This window comes from Hipposideros armiger, unplaced genomic scaffold (assembly GCF_001890085.2).
Source record: "Hipposideros armiger isolate ML-2016 unplaced genomic scaffold, ASM189008v1 scaffold_222, whole genome shotgun sequence".
Taxonomy (NCBI): domain Eukaryota; kingdom Metazoa; phylum Chordata; class Mammalia; order Chiroptera; family Hipposideridae; genus Hipposideros; species Hipposideros armiger.
Window position 1 is genome coordinate 422,265 of NW_017731572.1, and position 21,511 is coordinate 443,775.

At 45.3% G+C, this 21,511-nt stretch overlaps 1 protein-coding gene across 1 annotated transcript in view; it reads right to left on the reverse strand.

The window, feature by feature from the left end:
* Positions 1-21,511, reverse strand: part of DNAH9 (dynein axonemal heavy chain 9) — a 340,094-nt gene that overhangs the window by 10,885 nt on the left and 307,698 nt on the right. The window contains exons 62-67 of the mRNA XM_019654458.1: positions 21,107-21,234; positions 18,302-18,529; positions 14,411-14,602; positions 13,190-13,381; positions 6,268-6,438; positions 1,880-2,062 (exon numbers count right to left, since the gene is read on the reverse strand). Of these exons, the coding sequence (XP_019510003.1) occupies positions 1,880-2,062; positions 6,268-6,438; positions 13,190-13,381; positions 14,411-14,602; positions 18,302-18,529; positions 21,107-21,234 (1,094 nt within the window). The remainder of the gene's footprint in view (positions 1-1,879; positions 2,063-6,267; positions 6,439-13,189; positions 13,382-14,410; positions 14,603-18,301; positions 18,530-21,106; positions 21,235-21,511) is intronic.

The window sequence follows — 21,511 nt, forward strand, 5'->3', positions numbered from 1 at the left end:
ATGTTAGAGCAGGCCTAGGGCTCCTCTCCTGCGAACCTCTGACTCTTCTTTTCACCACCTGCCGTCATTCTACTCTTCCTCCAAAGCCCCCTTGATGCCACTTCTCCTCTGGGGCCTTCCCTGATCCCCCACACTTGTTCCTCCCTTTCTTCTCCCACATCACTATGCAGCATTTAATTAATTCTGCCTTGTATTATAATCAGTTGTGTGCTTGTTTTTCCAAGATTGTCATTCTGGGTGGAAAGACTCCCCTTTCAGTCTCCTTTGCATCCTCCAGCATGGAGGGTGGAGACTTGCCCAAAGAGCTCATCAATCAGCACGGCTTGCATAGGCTGAGGGGAAGGAGAAGGCCCTCCCTGCCCACTTCATTGCTGTCCTGGCACGCTCTGCTATTCCTGACACCCAACCGCAGCGGAGGCTCTCGGAGGAAAAATGAGTGAATGAATCAGAAGTTGAACGGGTAAACAGACTGTGCCAAATCGCATTGATTCAATAAGTTAAGATTGCAACAAACTTACTCAAGGTAATTATGGACATAGACCTGCGTGCCACAGTAACTGAGTTGTATAATTCGACAGGCAATGAACGTCCTGGTTTACATTTGAGATTGTTCTGTGAAATTTTGTCTTCCATTTGATTACAGGCTGGTGCATAATTTGGAACCATTACCAAACACTGTCGGTCTTCAGCATCCCTTCCTGTCTCAGCTTTCTCTTTACTTCCCTCCATGCAATTGGGGGGAAAGAGAAATAACAGATTTCAAACAAACTCCACTACCCTCGATGTTGCAGCCTATTTCATAGTTTCTATGCGACCACATGTAAAGAAACTCAGTTGTTTTTCCTATGCACACGTGACCATGGTTGTGTAACTCGAAGAGCCAGACCCAAAGGCGGCAGCACCTCACAGTCCCTGCCTGCCGGGCTTGGCTGTGCTTTTGCTGTTGGCTACAAAACGGGGTTCTCACTTTGCATCTGTCTGGGCTCACGATTCTTTTAGCAAATGTGGTGATGTAAACGACAACATTCACCTCCTCAGCTCCTATCATGGGCAGGCCCTCCTATGATAAGGTGAACCATCAAAAGAACAAATACCTACTAGGCTCCGTGCTAGGCACTTGACATGATCATCTTATGTGCATACAGTAAACCTGTTTAAGTAATTAGTTGTAGAAATAGTAAAGTTTTTCATTGCTCATGAGAAACCTCAGATCCTGTGCAACTTTGGGTCTTTCAGATCTTTCAAACAACCTTGAGGTTGTAAATGATTAAAATTCGTTCCTTTCTCCTGATGGGATAATAATAATACTTTCAGCTAATCCTTTTGGTTAGTTACCATGTGCTATGTGTTGTTCTGAACACTCTATGTAAATCCATTTATTTAATCCTTCTAAAAGCCCTATGAAGTAGGACCCTGATCCCTGTTTCCAGGTGAAGAAACTGAGACACAGGGAGACTGAAGTCACTTTAAGGCCACACAGCGAGGAAATGCAAGCGCTGGGAGCTGATCGCAGGCAGTCTAGAACTTCTTTTATCCAGCACACATTTTTGCCTCTCCTGAAAGCAATTTTACTTGTGTCAGTAGAACACACCAGGAGGTCAAGACTTTTCTCAGAGGATAGTCACTCACTCAGGGTACAGTCTCAGGGGCAGCTCGCATACTCAGACGTCATTCAAATGTCAGCACAGCTTGGGGCTTCTTGACCTGATGTCTTACCCTCCCTGCAGCGTGAACAGGCTCTGATTTCTGGGAGCGGCCCCTTCCTGGGCATTCCGAGTGATGTGGGAGCACGGCTCTCCAGCTCCCAGATTTCCCGGTGTCACTTTCTCCCCAAGGGGGCCCAGCTGGCAATGCCCATCCTACCCCAGACCGCACCCACCTTCAAGCCGAGGTCCAGCTCCCTTAGTGAGCGCTGCATCTCCCGGGTGAGGGTGTTCATGCGCTCGCACTCCTGGAAGGCCACTACCATGTAGGGGGTGCGCTCCTCCATTCTAGCCATCAGCTCTGGGAGGTTAAACTCGTCTGTCACTCGCTCCAGTATTTCTTCCAGGAGGGCCTTGACCTGCCCCACAACAGGAAACACAGGGTTCAGAAGGGGCTCTAATGCTCCAGAAGGACTACCCTCTCCTGGGATATGGCACTAAAGGTGCTAGTCATTCATCCCCTGGCCATACTCTTGCCTGGGTCCGGGGCTGAGGACCAGCCACAGGGTGGCCCCTCCATAGGCTGTGACTTGTGCGACCCACTTTAAAAGATGAGCGCAGATGCCTTTCCAAGAATTGGGAGTTGGGGAACCCAGAGACTGACCCAGTTATCTGCGAGTATCAAGCTAGAAAGGCATAGAATGGACTTGGGCCCAGGGTGGTCATTCTGGGCCCCATGAAGCTGCAGTGATGAATATAAATACATTCCAATCTGCGTTTCCATGAGGCTGCATAGGGGTTTCTGTCCTTGGGTCCTGGAAGAAGCATCCCCATCTATCATGTAAACCTCCTCTCTCACCCCATGGTTCTTTTTGCCACACAAACTGTCAGCTAATTAGACCAGCACAGCTAGCACAGCCAGGATCTCTCTCCTGGCAACTGGAATTGAGGCACCAAGATACTGAATTATTTTGGGACAAGCACTTGGAGGCTGAGTCTGCCATTTTGAAGTAAATAAGTAAGCCTAGGAAGTCTGTCAGAAGAGAAATGAAACAAGTGTGGACGTAACAGAACACGTGGCCAGCAGCAAAGGATGGAGGGAAGGAGGGAGGAAGCCAGCAAGAGAGAGAGCTAGGCTTCCTGGATCCTGAGAGCTGAGCTTCAGACACAAGGAGTGGCTGTGTATTGTTTTTGCCTGTTCATCATCTCTCTCCTCTTCCTCTTAGCAGGTCCCTCTCTCCTTCATGAAACGACCTCGTCCCCGTTGTTTGGGGATAGAGTCATGGGGCCTGGCCTCTTGTGACCCAAGTAGGTCAACCAGATTATCTGTTCCAGGAGCATAAAAATTTGGATCTCAAGCCTGGGATTCAGGGACAGAAAGTGGCTGGAGCCACTGACAGGACGGAAGTGCCCTGAAAAGACTGTCCTCTTTTCTTTCTCCCTGGGCTCCAGGGCCATTGTGGTTCTGTCCTTTCTTAGGCTGATTCCTTTGATATAGTGAGCTATTTCTTGCCTATTTCAGCTACATTGGTCTCTGTTGTTTGCCACCAAAGAACTCTGACTGAGTTAATACAGTTCTGTTATTTATGCATCACCCACGTGAATTTTAGCAAGTCCTTTAGGCCTCAATTTTCTGCATCTATAAAAATTTCCAAGAACATCTTTCTCCACCTGCCCCCTCGCTCCCAACTCCCAGGGCTGATGCGAAGATCAAATCCAATGAGTTGTTGAATGTGGCAGAATCTGAAAGCTATGAAAAACTATATAAAAGTAAAGGATTATTAATATTCACTTTACCTTGTATTGTTAACATACAATACATTCTCTAGGAAAAGAGCTGATGTTAGAAAAAAAGAAAGTAAAACTCATCACACTGGGTCTCTGGTGCTGTCATAGCAAAAACTGGAATGGAATTTTAATGGTACCTGAAGGCTGCTGCTAGGGTAAAAGACAAATGGCTGAAATTATATCATATTTCTGTCTCTGGAGCGGAATTTGCAGGAACAGCCCTGTAACAGTGAGCTGCCATTTGCACATTATTCACAAAGAGATGAAAAGATAGTTTGGAGGCATCATTCCAAAATACACTGAACACGGACACAATTCTATTCTGTCCCTGGTCAGGCCGTGGAGGATTTGGAGACCAGCCTGAGGTCAGAGAAGGCTGTTTGGGATGAGAGCAGATCCACAGACACAGACAGACAAGTTCCCGCATGTGCTCAGAGGAGTCCAAAGGCCCCTTCCGAGGGGAGGGTAGGTCCCAAGAAATGTGGTCTCCTTTATCTCCATAGACAAACACCTCTGCCATTTTTTCTTTTAGGGAAAGTGACAAGTGCTTACCATAAAAACCTAAACGTTACAGATCCATATGATATTAGAATCAAAATCCTCCCACAAATTTTCCTCTTCCCTCAAAGGGGGAAAAAAACCTAACTAACTGTTAATTTTTCAGTTTATAATTTCTGCAAGTATTCTTCGATGCACATAGCTCCATCCATCCATCCACCCCTCCCATATTTATCATGTCTGTGATATCTTCCTTCCTGCCTCCCTTCTTCTCTCTCCCTCCCTCCTCCACTTCTCTTTCTTTCTATCACCAATGGAATCATACTACACATAGCTTTTCCAGCTTGCTTTTTTCACCTTATGATAAACCTTGGACATATTCCCTTGTTAGTACATGTGGATTTGCCTCGCTTTTTTTAAAACAGTATATATTATTTCACTGTTTGGCACACCATAATTTATTCCCCTATTGATGGATATTTGGTCTGTTTATCATTTCTACTATTATACTATAAGCAATCCTGCAATCAATCAATAAAAACATATCATAAAATCTGTGCACTTTTGAGTGTTTCCACTGCTTGAATTGCTACATATAGAATTATGAGGAAAAAATAGGAACATTTTAAATTTTAGTAGCTATGGTCAAATTGTCCTGTAATTTAAACCTCTACCAGCAGAGATGTACCTATTTTCTTATGCCCTCATCACTGGATATTATCACATTTAAAAAGCTTTACCATTAGGTGAAAAATGATATTTCACTTAACTTCATTTAGTTGTGAGTGACATTGATAATATTTTTATTGGCCATTTGTATTATGATGTGAATTTATTTGGTGTTCTTCTCCCTCCTCTCTTCTCTCTCCTTCTTTTTCCATACGTAAGAACACTTTGCATATTAGCAAAATCTGCCCATTTCCTGGTATCTGTGGTGGTAATAGGTTTTCCTAGTTTGACAAGTGATCATAGTTTATCCATTTCTGAAACACACACACACACACACACACACACACACACACACACACTCCATTCCTTGAATTAGTTGGTAGAAAGGGATAAGGAAATGACAAGACCTAGAAGCTTCTCTGTCAGCTGAAGAATTCTAAGCCTATTACTTGTATCATCCCAGCGTTTTTCATTTTTAGAGCTAAAAACATTTTTCATTCTACATGGTTTAGTTTCTAGGTAACGTAAAATTTCTTCTCTTTCTTTTGTTCTCAAATTATATCTTCTGTATCAAATGGTGGAACAGTCTGAATAGTGTGATTTAGGGCAGCTTTCTCACAGTATGCTCAGCTGCATCAAAACTGCTAGGGTGCAAATTCCTGGCACTAACCCCAGACCTCAGAATTTCAAGCTTCCTAGCTCATTTGGAGGCATATTAAAATTTGAGACCTACTATTTTAATGACACCAGTCCATGCCTTAAACAAAAGTCCAGCTCCTCTAGTATCAGTTTGTTTTCTAAAATCAATCCCTGGAGTCTAAACGTTTGGTAATTCCCCGGGTTTCTTAATCTTTAATCTTCTGAGTAGGTTTCCTTGTAAGCCTGGTGGAATCTCTAGTTACAGGAATCCGGACAGTACTGTGGAGTGAAGGTGGGGTGAAGAAGGTATCATCTCTCAGAGGATGAATTAGCATGTCTCAGGAAAAACTTCACAGAGAAGTTTCACTTTACTGTCCCATCCCTTTTCTGCCCTCTGCTGCGCCCACACGAGACAGGGCCCTTGTGTTGCCTTCGGTTGTCCCCAAACTCAAACTCACCCTAGTCTGCTGTTCTACCCCATAATTACCCTCCACCTTCCTGAAACTTCAGGGACTCCTATGCTGAGTAGCACTTAACTGTGTGTTAGGAGACTGTCTGATTGAATGGCATCCACACAAAGAGAAGGCATTTTTGTCCTAAGAGGATGAGTGAATCCGAGTGAGCATCTTGTTGGTGGAATGAGGGTGGCAGTGATTACCGAGAGCTTCCCACCCACCCTTACTCAGTTTTCCAACTAATCACAAAGTCAGTTCCAAGCTTCCCAAACCACCGCTGTTCAGCTCGCCCTTTCTTCACTTTGGCAGACAAACTGAATTAAAACGGACTTTGGGTGAACCAGCAAAGCAAACTGCCAAACGCAATGGCAGGGACTTCCGATGATGTAACCAGACAGCCTGCTAGGTGGCGCGATGGGGGAAGGGGAGGGACTCTTGGAGTCGAAGGACATGCGAGAGGAAGGTGTGCCCGGTGTAGTCTGTGCTGTGAACTGGCAACGGGACCAGTGGGAGAGGAGTCTCCATCTGCAATCCTCAGCTCCTCAGCGTGATCTCAGACAGTCCCCTCCATATACCTTTTCTTCTCTTGTGGCCCCGGCTCCACCTCCAGCTCGGCTATCCCGGGGCTGCAGCTCCAGCACCGTGCGGAAGAGTTTTTCTGAGGTCTGGGTCAGGAAGCCAATCTCTGCGTTGGGGTGGAGGCCATAGAGATACGGGGACTCCGGGGGCAGCTCGGCATCAATGTACTGAAAGACAAGGGCAGGCTCACTTAAAAATAAACCAAGACGTATGTCCCATCTCCCACTCCAATTCGTACTCCAAAGGGCGGCCCGTGGGCCCGAGTGGGCCTCGCACACCAGTATCCATTTGGCCCTCCAGCTGAACGGGGCTCACCGACACCGGCTGACATCAGCGTGCTCCCCGCCTGTTTACACCGCCTTTCTGTATGCGGGGCCAGTTTTCCAGAACTTCCACATTCATGGGGTCATTCTCTGTTTCGGGAAGCTGGGAGGACTGTATCCATCTCCAGTCTCGCCCCCTCCCGCTGCTCCCCGATACACAACTCCCCCCCACGGACGTCTCAAAGTCCTTCAGAAATACTATTAATAAACCCTACTAGGTATTTTTACTCAAGTTCTTCTAGGAGCTCTGACCTCTTCCCTGGAAACTCCTTTCCTCTCCCTCTCTAACTCCATCAGGGATGACAAACCTAAATGCAAACACGAGACCATGTATGCACAGTAAACGTGTGAACTGGGATGGAGGACTCGGTGAGCTCTGCTGCGAACTGGGGAGTTCTTGCCTCTGGTGAAAAGTATTCAAATTTAAAACATTTTAAACAGTGTGTTCCCCCAACAGCCCTTCCTAAAAAATCCTCCTCAGCGTTCAAGGCTCCCTTTCTTCTCCAAATATTCTGATTACTTCATTACAATTCTTTCTATTACAGCGAGAAAATATCCCTCACGTTTAGCTTCTAACCTGACTTGGATGATTTCTTGGTGTTAGTATCATCTAGTCTAAGGATAATATTGCTCATTCCTTAAAGGCCAATTTGCGTGTTTATTTTTGTATTTCTTCCATCAGCCAGCACACAGCTGGACTTCTTGGTAGGTTCTCTGTAACCATCTATTAACTGACAGATTAAAGGGAGGGATGACCAGAAGGAAAACCTACCTCAGTCATTTGGAAGTGTGCAAACCATGCTGTCCTTCACCTACTCCAGCCTCTTGGCAAATTGCTTCACAGACACTAGGGGATGCTCTTGCTCAACTTTATTGGCGAAAGCCCTGAAGCCTTTTATCAAGCAGTTTTTAAAAATTCCTCTTATTGTTTTTAATTTATTTTCATGGGTCCAGTTTTTCTGGATCTAATGACTTTTTTTAAAAGGAGGAAATAACCAAATTTGTCACTAAGGTATTACACATATGTGGGCTCCATAAGAATGTGGGACCTGAGGACAAACCCAGCAGTTACGGCTTACATGCCATCCTGAGCTAAAGAGAAGAGGTGGGGTGGGTGCTGTGGTGTGTGACTTCAAAGGGAGGAAGGTAGTTCACATGAAAGCAAATGTTTGGTAAATAAATGCGTGCTGGGCCATCTTAACATTGGCACACAGAGGGCTTTGATCCAATGGGCCTTGCTAGGTTCCTCCTTGTCTATCACACCTAGTTCCTATTAACCTACAGTTATCTATGATGATGGTCCCTTCCTGCAGCAGGTCCTCTAAATTTTTTAAAAGATTTTTATTAAAAATATAGCTAACATACAATATTATGTTAATTTCATGTATATACCATAATGATTCAACATTTATATACCTAAAGAAGTGATCACCATGATAAGTCCAGCAGCCATCTGACACTGTACCACGTTATCACAATATTATTGACTATATTCCCCATGCTGTACATTACATCCCCATGACTTATTTGTTTCATACCTGAAAATTTGAACTTCTTATTCCCCTTCACCTTTTTTCCCCGTTTTAATTTCTCAATTACAGTTGACATTCAATATTATATTAATTTCAGGTGTACAGCATAGTGATTACACCTTTATATAATTTAAGAAGTGGTCCCCCTGACTAGTCTAGTACCCAGCTGGCACGATACATAGTTATTACCATATCACTGACTACATTCCCTGTGCTTGACTTTACATCCCATGACTATTTTATAACTATCAATTTGTACTTCTTAATCCCTTCACTTTTTTTACACTGCCCCCCAAACCCCTCCCATCTATTACCCTGATGTATCTAGTACCCATCTAACACCATACATAGTTATATTACTGACTATATTCCTTATGCTATACCCTACATCCCCATGACTACTGTGTAACAACTAATTTGCACTTTTAATCCCTTCCCCTCTTTTCACCCACGCCCCCTCAAATCCCCTCCCATCTGGCAACCATCAAAATGTTCTCTGTATTTGAGTGTGTTTCTGTTTTTGTTGTTGTTATTTTGTTCTTTAGATTCCATATATAGTGAAATCACATTGCATGTGTCTTTCTCTGCTTGACACTCCACTCAGCATAGTACCCTCCAAGTCCATCCATGCTGCTGCAGATGCCAAGAACCCAATTCCTTTCCTGGCCAAACAATATTCCATTGTACCACTTATTCTTTATCCATTCATCCACTGATGGACACCCAGGCTGACTCCACATCTTGGCCATTTTAAACAATGCTGCAATGAACATATAGATGCACACATCTCCTTGAAATAGCATTTTGGGTTTCTTCTGATAAATACCTAGAAGTGGGATTATTGGGTCCTTCTTTGTCTTCTGTTACAGCCTTGGTTTTAAAGTCTATTTTGTCTGGTGTAAGTATTGCTACCCCAGCTTTTTTGTTTGTTTCCACTTGCATGAAATATCTTTTTCCATCCTTTACTTTCAGTCTGTGTGTGTCTTTCAATCTGGAATGAGTCTCTTGTAGGCAGCATATGTAAGGGGCTTGTTTTCTTATCCATTCATCCATGTCTTTTGATTGGGGGATTTAATCCATTTACATTTGAAATAATTGTTAATGGATATGTAGTTATTGCCTTTTTATTATTTATATTTTTATATGTTTTTTCTCAGTCTTAAAGAAGTCCTTCTAACATTCCTTGTTATATTGGTTTGGTGGTGATGAACTCCATTAGCTTTTTCTTATCCAGGAAGCTCTTTATCTGTCCTTTGATTCTAAATGATACCCTTGCTGGGTAGAGTAATCTTGGTTGTAGGTCCTCACTTTTCATCCCTTTGCATATTTCATGCCAATCCCTCTGGTCTGCAAAGTTTCTGTTGAGAAATCAGCTGACAATCTTATTAGAGCTCCCATATAAGTTACTAGTTGCCTTTCTCTTGCTGCTTTTAGGATTCTCTCTTTGTCTTTAAACTTTGCCATTTTAATTATAATGTGTCTTGGTGCGGGCCTGTTTGGGTTCATCTTATTTAGGACTCTCTGCTCTTCCTGGGCTTGTATGTCTATTTCCTTCACAAGGTTAGGAAAGTTTTCAGTCATTATTTCATCAAATAGGTTTTCCATCCCTGCTTTCCCTCTTCTCTTTCTGGTACCCCTATGATGAGAATGTTGTTATGTTTGATGTTGTCCTAGCAACCTCTTAAACTGTCCTCACTGTTTTTATTCTTTTTTCTTATTTGTTGTTTCAATTGGGTGTTTTCTGCTACCTTGTATTTTATTTCATTTTTAAAAATTATGTATTTATTTATTTTAAAGATTTTATTGGGGAATTGGGGAAGGAAACAGTGTTGGGGAATTGGGGAAGGGAAACATTGTGTTTTTCCAGGACACATCAGCTCCAAGTCAAGTTGTTGTTCTTCAGTCTTAGTTGTGGAGGGCACAAGCTCAGCTCCAAGTCGAGTCGCCATTTTTCAATCTAGTTGCGGGGGGCACAGACCACCATTCTTTATGGGAGTTGAACCGGCAACCTTGTTGCTTTAAGGGCACATGCTCTAATCAACTGAGCCATCCGGCCACCCATCAGCAGCTCAGTGGCAGCTCAGTTCAAGGTGCCATGCTCAATCTTTGTTGCGGGGGGTGCAGCACACCATCCCATGCGGGAGTCAAACCAGCAACCTTGTTGTTCAGAGCACACACTCTAACCAACTTATCCATCCAGCTGACCATCGGCAGCTCAATAGCAGCTCAGCTTGGATGCAAGCTCAATGGCCCCTGTGGGAATCGAACTGGCAACCCTGTAGTTCAGAGCTCATGCTCTAACCAATTGGGCCACCCGGCCACACCTACCTTGTCTTTTAAATTACTCATTCAATCCTTTGCTTCATCTAGTCTGCTGGTGATTCCTTCTAGTGCATTCTTCATTTCAGTTATTGTATTCTTCACTCCCGACTGGTTCTTTTTTATGGTTTCTATGTCCTTTTTTATGCTTGCTATCTCTCTGTTGAAGTTCTCACTACTAAGTTCCTTGAACATCCTTAACAACCATTGTTTTGAACTCTATCTGGTAGGTTGCTTGCCTCCATTTCATTTAGTTCTGTTTCTGGAGTTTTCTCCTGTTCTTTTATTTGGGATGTATTTCTTTGTTTCCAGTTTTGGCTGCCTCTCTGTGTTTGCTTCTATGTGTCGGGTAGATCTTCTACATTTCCGTTTTGGCCGGGTGGCCTTATGTAGTAGGTGCCCTGTGGGGCCTTTGCACAGTCTCCCTGGTCACCTGTGCTGGGTGCTCCAGGAATGTCCCTTGTGTGTGTTGTGTGTGTCCCCCTGTTATAGTTGAGCCTTGATTGCTATTTGCACATCAGTGCGTGGGATTGACCCTCAGGCTGACTGGTTGTAGGGTTTGGCTACATGCACAGCTTATGGGCTGCTGTGCAGGAGGCTTAACCCACTGAGTGGGATTCTCCCCAGTGGGCTCTGGTGCCTGCTGAGACCGCCCCTTGTGTGTAGCACTTGTGGGGCCAATTGGGTGGTGCTCTGCTATGATCTGAGGCCAACCTCCAATTATCTTGGTTCTGTGGCCTCTTGCGCAGGGGGAGGAGAGCTCCAGTGCAGGCTCAGGTCACTGATGACTGGCTGGGGACTACCTGGTAGAAGCTACAAAGTGATTCGTGGTTGTTTGCTGCCTGTGCTAACCCTGGGGCCACATGGGAGAGGCCATTCTGTGAACTGAGAAGGTCTGCCACTAGTACCTGGCCTGGGGTAGCTCCACAAAATGCCAGGACACCCTAGTCCTGCTACCACCTGCCAGCTCCCATAAGGTTGATAAATCCCTGTGTGGTACTCAAGCTGGGTGAGGTGGAGGTCTTGGGGAAGTCACCAGGGCGGGATGAGTGGTGTTTACCAGGTTAATGTAGATTCTGGTTTGGTGCCAGTGCTGAGCCTGGAGCTACTCAGCAAAAGTCTCAGAGCACACTGCCTGCTTGGGGTCCTCAGAGCCCCAAAAATTGTCCAAGAAAGAATGCAATGTGGGCAGGGCTCACTGCTCGCTTAGAAAGTGCCTCCAGTGTTGGGTGTGCTCGGTAGGGTGGGGTCCCAGGGAGTCAGCAGGGTGGAGGGAATGAAGCTCACCAGGCCAATCTGGTTCAGATTTGGCCATGGGTCTGTGGGGAGAGCTCAACACAGAAAAGATGGCACCCACCAATCAACTGCTCGGAAGGACTCCACACAGGGAAAATGGCGATGGTCCTCCAGTCCTGGCTCTGAAGCCACACAATTTGGTCTTTCCCCATATGTCTCTGATGTCCCCTGAGTCACTGTCCCTTCACTGGAGCCCATGGTGAGTGACTGTGAGTGAGTGAGTCTGTGCACGGGCACTTTAAGAGAATGTCTGGGTTTTCCAAAGTCTTCTGTCCCACCTGGATGGTTGGAATCCCCACTGTTTTTCACAGCCAGATGTTGTGGGAGCGCCTCTTTCCAGCATCAGTACTCAAGGCTGGGGAGCCTGGTGTGGGGCTGGGGTCCCTTGATCCTCAGGGGGAACCTCTATGGCCGAGATATCTCTCCTGATTCTCAACTGTCACACGGAGGTTTGGGACCAGCCTGTTTTGTGTGTCTCCACTCCTCCTATCAGTCTCGATGTTGCTTCTTCTTTATATCCTTAGTTATAAACCTTCTGTTCAGCTAGACTTCAGATGGTGCTCCAGGTTGATTGGTCTATAATTTAGTTGTAATTTCAATATGTTCATGGGAGGAGGCACAGTGTTTACCTACTCAGCCATCTTGGATCTCTCCTGGATCAAATGACTTTTATGACTCAGCTTAAATTTTTTGAATTAAAAAAAAAATTGAAAGCTTGTACTTAATGTTTTTATGACCAGTATTTCTTTAAATTTATTATTTAATGTCCTTTTAGTTATATTAAAAAGTGAAGCAATGGAAAAGGTTTTTTAAAAACAATATCTTTCAATCTATTTTCCATGGCAGGTCAAATAGACAAAGATGAGCACCTTAAAAATAGCTGTAGTAACAGTAAAATGAAAATCCAAAGTAATATGAAAAAGTTCCATTTGAATGTTTTTCTTGGTATGTTTATATGGGCATGTGAACCTATGTTCATAGCAACCAACAAAGAATAAGAAGGGTGAGTGATCTGCCCACAAGATCATGTCCTTTTTAAGATATTTAGAATCACTAATATAAACTCTAGAAAATCTGGCTGAGTTCTTACCTGAAATTTTGCTCCTAATGGTTTTATCAATATCCTGAATGAAAACAATCAAATGAATGCCCCAGATGTTATTTGTAGAAAGGAGCAACAAATAGAATTATTGAACCAAACATCAAGAACAAAAAGATCTCCAAAGGCTCAATTGTATCATGAATTTGAGGCAGGAAATGCAATAGCTCTCAAAGTGAGCAGGGCAAACTTGGGGCTAAGAAACACACTTATGATAAGCTCTGCTCTTTAAGCCATGCTTTCCTGGCCCTGTGTAAGCATCCCTACGCTGTACAGGGCAGCACTGAAGGAAGACCCAGGCCCCACGTGGGCACCACCATGCCGCCAAGAGGAGAGGGCAGAGGCTTACCTCATGGTAACCATTGTAGTCCATGTTGCCTGGGAGTGGAAACCCTGGGGCCAGAGACAACTCTCCTTCTAGCATTTCCGGTTTAATGAATTCCTCCAGATAGGTCTTGCAGAGTCTCCTGTCCCAGTCATCAGTGATATGGCCTCCATACATGATCTCTCCAAAGAGGTAACGCAAATCATCATAGGGGACCTGAGAGTCAGGGAAAGAAAGAAAGATCTATATGCAGGCATGGGTGCTGGTCTATAAGCTATAAGATGGGATGCTCCTTGAGATCAGGAGCGGTGTTTTAGTCACCTGCATATCCCCAGTGCCCAGCAGAGTCAGGCATGTTTGCAAGCTCATTAACTGCTTGAAGAATTACATCAAAGGGTAAGGACAGGTAAGGTGCCAACCCCCTTGCATATATGCCTTCCCTCTCTCAAGGTCATTAACTGTGGCAATGAAGTTTAGCTCTACCAACAAGCCCTTTAAATAGGCAAATGGAAGAATATGAGGCCCAGGGTACTTTTCTAATTTCCTGCCATTAATTAGATTGATTAATTATCTCCTTTGAAAGTCAAAAGTGAATGAGATACAGTAGGCAAATTTACTGGTGTTGAAGTTAGGGAGGGAAGTCCCTGGGGAAAGTCCTGCCGAAGTGTAGCAAAAGAAGGGATGGAGTTGGGGGCGGGGGCTTCCTGGGTCCCTGGAAGGCAGAGGGATTGCTTAGGGCATCTGGACTTGACTCCTTTCCCCACCAGGAGGAAGAGGAAGCCTTGTTGATGCTGTGTTTGGCCTATGAACCAGAAGAGCTTTGATGGAGTGAACAGTCCCTTAAATGGAAGAGCATGGATTGTCAGTGTCAGTTTTCTTTGAAATAGAGATACCAGACAGCATGAGCGGGAATTTGGCTTCTTCAGTTTTGGCAAGGCCATCCCTACGTGAGGAGCTAGTTTCCCCGGAGAAGTTCTGTGTCCTTGGCTAACTACATTGGGAACCTATATGAGGTGGGTGTCTTCCGGCCAGTCCGCAGTCCCCTCCACAGTTGTACACTCAGGGGTGGTCTGGGCCCCGGAACAAACTCTCATGGGACTGACTCACATCGGGTGTGAGTCACAGGTTTAGTTTCCTGTGCTTTTGTGGTCCTCTTCTCGGCCTCATGCTGGTCCTAGGGTTGGCCCACCATCCTTCTCAGAGGTGGCCCTCCAGCCCTACCCCTGAGCTGGCTGGAAACATTACCTTTGCATTGGCTTCCAGGAAGTTGTAGAGCACGTTCACAGAGATGGTGAGGTCCCCAATATTGAAGGGGTAGGAGCGATTCCATCCCTGGGGCCCAAACTTTCGTCTTTCCGCCACAACCGCGTGAAAGTAACAAAGAGCAAAGAGGATGCTCTTAAACTCCGTCTCCCGGGAACACATCTCCAGGGTGTCCTGAAAGGAAACGGGTCAGTCCAACGTTAGCCCAGAGCTGCTGTTCTGCAGGCCAGGCCAGGGTGTGGGTTAGGGTTGCTGGGGCTGCAGTGGACAAAGTTACCTAGTTAGGGCTTGAGCTACATATGGTAGGGACTATGGGTTGCATTGTGGGTAGGCATGGGCTCAGGGTTTGAGAGGACCTTGCTGAGGGTTGGCTTGTAGTTTAGAATCTGAGTTAAGGTTTAGATTCCGGTTAGAACATGGTTTGGTTTATGGTTAAAGTTTGCACATAGGGACATGCTAATTAAGTTCTCAAGCACAGCTAAAGGAAAACGAAGTAGGGACCACAGGAGTGTCGCATTTGTCATATTCATGTCACTTTGCACCGGAGTTTGGATGGGGACTCCTACAGCATCATCTCTTCTTTCTTCCTTTCCTGCCATGCTTTTCTTGGCCATCACGGAACCTTAGTAGGTATAATTACTGCCTGTGTGACTGAGGAATTCCCGGCTCATCTGCTGGGGAAGCTGCTGCAAGCAGGGGGAGGCGGGGACTCAGAGCCACAAGAGGCAGAGGAGTGGCGGACCCTTCACCATCCTTACTGCTCTGCCAAGCCTGAGCAGGGGTGAGGGGACACGCGACTGCAGAAACAAGAGCACTGAGGGGTCCGGGCTGCAGAGCATAAGTCAGGGGGGAAAGGTGTGGCTCGTGAAGAGAGGGTGAAATAAGGGACAGATGGAAGAAGAGAGAAGCAGGAGTTAGTTGGGACGGAGGCAGCTGAACTGCGCTTGGTGATAACAGTGGGGAAGGGGAAATCTGCATTTTGAAGGGATGGTAGGATAAGAACCCCTGGATTCTTTGGAATTAAAAAGTTCCTCTGAGTGAGGCCCTCTCTGCTTAGAAAGGAGCAAGATATTGAAGCTGGAGCCCAAGAAAGGCACTTTCCAAGCTCACACACATCAGATTGGGTTCAGTCCCAGTGTCTATCCTAAGAACTGGTCCTTATTCTTTGCTTATATGGGTGGGGAGAACACAGGACACAGGACAGATTAAGCTTCTGGTAGGTCTGACTTTTTTCATGGAAAACCCATGACACCATCTCATTTTCTCTCTGGCTATGTGGGGACCACCCTGGTGCCTTTGTTGGGTACCATGTTGGCCACAAAGGTATGGATGTGACAGGTCAGAGGTGATGCAGAGGACAAAGTAACTGCCTCATGCAAGCAAACATTTATTAACTGCTTTCTGGACAGAGCCGTTCTCTACAGACATGTAAGGTACTTCCTTTGTTACCTTTGACATGTTTGAAAAGAATGGGTCTGGCTGAAAAATGCCTCTAAGCCTGAACAAGAATCACATATTAAAATGCTGAAGCTGGTTGACAGGAGCACACTCAAACAAGTCAGAATAAAATAACCATCCCCTAACAGCACAACTATCAGGGAAGCAGGACTAAAAAGAGCTCAGTTCTGCCATTTGTCCCTTAACTGGTTAAAACAGGACTCTGAAGAGAGTGGATAACAGGACATATTAACCAGGCCTCTGTTCCAGGGCACTTGTAAAAGCAGAATGAAACAATTAAAACGCTTGTGAACAATGAATATACTCATCAACCTATCCCTCTTTCTCAGAATAAGTGACTGAAGATGGCTATACATGGCCTAAAACCCAACTGTGGTAAGGACAGAATAACCAGGAAAAGCTAGCATCTCTTGGGATACATTTCCCAGGTGCCTGAAAACCAAGACTGGACACTGGGCTTGTAGAGACATAACCCAAGAACAAGGGCCCATGGGGAGGCTAAAGATGAAGTCAGGTATGGCTATAGATGACAATAATCCTACCACAGCAAAATATTAGGATATTCATTATCAGGAGATATAACACATGAGGCCTCCACTGCCCTTGTCCCTGCCTTTGTCCATGACCCACAAGGCAGAAGAGCTGGGAATAGTCTGCCACGGTAGTGTAATAGAGCTCACTAACTATATCCCAGTGCCTTGTTTTTCAACCTTTAATATGAAAAATTGTTCAAATATCCATAACATAAAATTTACCACCTTAACCATTCTGAAGTCTACAGTTCAGTGGCATTATGTGCATGCCTTCTCAGGGCAGAAATGTCTGTGCTTGGAATCAGCTACAGCTGTAGATTTCAAAGTTCAGCATGTGTATCTCCCCTACATAGAATATGAAATCTAGAAAATTTAGAAGTTTTGACCCCTGATACAGAGTACCTAAGAATTTAGTCAAGGTCTACTTAGGAAAAATAAAAAAGAATGAAAAAAAAATGCCTCTGGACAAGAGCAGCCTCCCTTTTGTTCCACATTGTACTGGGCAAGTTAAAACATTCCAGATCTCCTGGTCATATTCCCCCCTTCTCTGTTCCAGATTATGTGTGGGTTTGAAGTTGGGTTGGGAAGGTGAATGAAAAAGGAGACCGGACAAGTTTCACTTCTGAAATCTTTGTGGCAGCTTCCTGCCCATACTGGATGGCTTGATTCCGACATCAAGAGGGATGTCATGCATTCAGTAACATCTGAGACTCTAACCGCCAAATGGTCTTCATCTTATTTTAAGTTAAACTGGTTCCTAGGGGGTCCTTGGTCCTGATGGTTTCTTGGGCTAGCTAGAACAGTTGTCGCCTGGGATGGTCTGTTATCTAGATGACCCAGCTGGGACTTGTGGTGAGTTTTGCAGGGGTTCTACGAAGCTAGAGACCCACTGATGCTAACATAAAGCCTTCCCAACAGATCCTACAACTGTCTCCTTGGATATCGCCAAGACCAACATACTGGATGGACTTGAAGGTGGCCTCTATGCCCCCCACCCTCCTGGTAGTCACACCTTTATGCATTGCCCTTCCCAGGAAGGTAGAACTCTCCCAGGAAGAAGCAACAAGAAAGGATGCCATCTGAGAAGATGAAAGAGGCCTGATCAGCAGACTTCGCAAGTGCTATTTTATATATGGAGGCAGCCACCCATGGGCTTGGTCTTGACTTTTAATAAACATTCCACAACAGGAGTCCGAATTCCCAGAAATGGAAACTCCACGAATGTAGGACCCTGCATTTGAAACTATTCTTAGTCTCATTGTAGCATAGTGTTCTAAGTTGACGGTGCAACAGAACCCCTGGAGAGCTTGTTAGAACACAAATAGTTCAGGAGGTCTAGGTGGGGGCCTGAGAATTTGCATTTCTAACAAATTGATGCCGACGTTGCTGTCCTGCAGGTCACACTTAAGAGTCTAACACATGGTAACATTCTAAGTCCAGATCCCTACTGCCTGACCCCTAGATTATCTGAAGCCCTGTAACTCAAGCTGCATGCAGATATTAACTATTATCATCTAAACATGAGGGTCAACCCCCTGCTTGAAGACAGTATGCTTAGCCGATACATGTGTGACCAGGATATCATATCAATTAGATTTATAGTAATGTGCCCTTTCCCATCCTGGAATATTTAGTTAACATCTGGACTTGCAGAACATTTCCCCACACCTCTTGCCAAAGAAAGACCCTAAGCTCGGGTTCCCCAGGTGTATCAGGGAATTGGGAGGTGGGTTGTGCTGAGTAGGCACAGGGTTTAGGTCACTCTCAAAGAGAAGACATTTTGTTCCCATCGGGCATTTCCCCACAGCCCAGCTGGCCCCCACCCCACCCCAGCTGAATCAGCGGTGAGGCAGGGTGCTCTTCTCGCCCTCCTAGGCCGTACCGGAGTGAAGTTGTCCAGGGCCTTGTGCAGGTTGGCACGCATGCCTGTGGGAGGCTCATTGGTGATCTTAATGGAGTTCTCCAGGATGCCCTGGGGGATGATGTGGCCCTCAGGGGAGGGCGCAGGCTCTGCACTCATGAAGACCCGGAACTCTGGGTGGCTGTTTTTGCTGTGCTCCTCCAGCTTCTTTTCCAGGGTGCTGAGCCACTTGGCTACCAGGTGGATGTTCTGTTGGGAAGGAAGTCCCCCCAAATACAGGCGTCTGCTTAGTTCTGCTGGCAGTAAACAGTTACCAGGGAAGCAGCTAGAAGAGGGGCCTGGCCGTAGCTTAAAATGAATCACATTGCAGCATGAGTCTTGGGATGCCCAGAAATGGTGACCTCCTGGTATCCTGCCATTGAACCTTTTCCCTCATATCTTAAGTCTCTCTAGTACCGTGTTCTCAAACTTAATTATGCATCAGAATCCCCTGGAGGGCTTATTGAAACAAAGATTCTTGGGTCCCACCCAGAGTCTCTGTCTGATTCAGGAGGTCTAGGGTGGATCCTAAGATTTTTAACAAGTTCCCAGGTCATGGTGATGCTGCTGGTCTTGGGGCCATGTTGTAAGAATCTAACACGTGGCTACATCCCAAATCCAGATCCCTACCATCTGATACTTGGATATTTGAACTCTGATGCTCAAAACTGGGGCCCATGGACCAGCAATGCTTCCATTACCTGGGAGTGCGTTAGAAATGCAGACTCTTAAGCCCCACCCAGACTTACTGAATCAGTGCATTTTAATAAGATCCTCCAGTGATTTGGATGCAGGAGAAAACTTGAAAAGCACTGATTTAAACTCCTTCTAGCTAGCTTTCCTGACTCCTTTCTGTCTCTCTCCAAACCATTCCACTAATTGTTTCCAAACGTATCTTCTTACACACCCAGTCACGGCTGCTTGGAGACGCTCCCTACTCCAAGCCCAAGACCCTCGTTATGTCTTTGAGCTCTTCTCTTCCCATTGTAATTTCTATTTGTCTGTCTGTCTGTCTAAACCTACATATATTTTTAATACTACTTTGCAGAATACACCTTTTACTTCAGTAAGAATAGTCACTTTGCTTCCTTGCAAAGTGTTTCATTACGATGGATAGAGAAAAGCTCCTCGATAAATATTTGAGGAAGCTTGCTTGCAGAGCCTTAAGTACACAGAACATCACTGAGCACAGTACTTGGACCACGGCAACCTGGTCTCTGAGTGCTGTTTTCTCTTCTATAAAAAGAAATAACAATAATATTTGCCATACTCATTTCACAGAGTTGCTACAAATAACCAAAGGTAATGGATTTGAAAGGCCATTGTATACTATAAAATGCTATGTAAGAGTTAGTGTGGTTGTTGAAATGAAAATACAGTAAACTAAAGAATTCATTTATAATCTCCTTGGATTGGAGACTTTAGTGGGCTGCCCGAGAGCCAGGAAGTGCCAGCAACCCACAGGTGAGTAACTCTGTGACTTCACTGGGAATTTCAACTTCTGAGTTTAATCTTGGCGAGCTCTCAGAAACCACATCAGCACCAGATGTGGGGGTCCTGGGCAGCTGGTAGGTTCTGGGGGGAGGAAACACTCCCTGTTCATTGGCTGAGGGCTGGCTTCCCAAAGGCACAAGTGCCCAGAAGGGGGTCTCTGTGGCAAATGAGCCTGACACAGCTGTGGAGATCACACTTCCCAGCACCATGCTGATCCTCATGCGAGGAAGCAGGAACCCCAGATGTCGCCATCTTTTCTATGAGATTCCCACTGTTTCTGAAAAAAGAGTCCCAGGGGATGGCAGCTCCCTCAGCTGCTAGGCTCCACATAAATAATAGGCTAATTAATGAAGACCCAGCAGCAAGATGAAGTGCAGTGAATAGCAAAGAGAAAGGGAAGCTCTTGGTAATCAAAGTCAGGACAGGATGGGAGTGACTGCCTTTTTCATTTTTTTTTTTCATTGATTTCTTCATTGAGTGCTTTTGTTGAGTGTCTACTATGTTTGCAGTAGTGTGCTGGGTGCTTAAAAGTAAATAAGGAACATCTCTTTCCCCAAGGAAATTCAGTGAAGGACACATCAATATATTAAACCATCTTGACGTAGCCATGAATGTGCTAATAGAGGTGGTGGTAGGACGTTAGAGGAGAAGAGAGGAGTGAGGCACTTGCATGGCCACAGCCCCAGCATCCATACAGGTTGCATAAAACAGGAATAAGAGGACAGGCCATGAAAGAAGGGTGGCCTTTATTTCTTGTAAGTGTTCAGTGAAATTATCAGCAGTGGGTTATCCATATTTCCAAACACTAACATGCACTCTCAATGACAAGGCCAAGCTCTAGTTACACAGGCAATGTTCTAGCCATGCATGTAACAGAGAACAGAAAACATGTAACACAATAGAAAAATACTGCAAGGGAGTGCTATGAAATCCATGGGAAGAGATCAGCAGCCAAAAAAATCCAGCTGCCATGGCCTTCGACTGAATGCCAACTTTCTGAATATGCATCAAGGTAGGATTCGGCTTCCTTTTGTAAGGAGAGCTGTTTAAACCAGAGTGGCAGTAGCAGGAGAAAGCGGAGAGAACAGGAGTTATTGGGGGTGGGGTGAGGAAGATAACATAATCAGGGAGGAGAATTGGACAGAGAGAAGAGGAGGAAGTGAAGGGGGCAAGGATGTGGAAGGGAAGGTGGGTCAGAGGGGAAGAGAGGACAGAGAGGCCCAGAGCCTGTGATATGAGGTCCAGACAGGTATGGGGTCAAGAACGACCCTGATCAGGGCAGAGGGGCCATACCTGCAAAATGACCCAGTGACCTTTCTTCGCAGCTAGGTCCAGCGCAGCCTCAGCCACTACCTCCTGTCCTTGCCCCAAAGACACGTTGTGAAAGTTCCGATTGTTGAAGGTATATCCGAGTTTTTTACCTACAAGGAGTATGGAGTTGTCATTATTATCTTTTGTGTCTAATGATCTGTATTGTTTAATGTTCATAAGGAAATACACACCTCCATATCACTCCTCAAACACAGGCTTGCCTGAACCCATATCCTGAGCCTCATATACTGACTTTTATCCTTCACAGCAGGCTATAGTTGCCAGCTTTCTGTTCCCAGAAGGAAGAAAGCAGTCATCTAAACCAAAATTGCTTCACCCGCCCTCCTCCTGAACTCCCAACAATGCTGATGTTCTTCTGTAAACCTT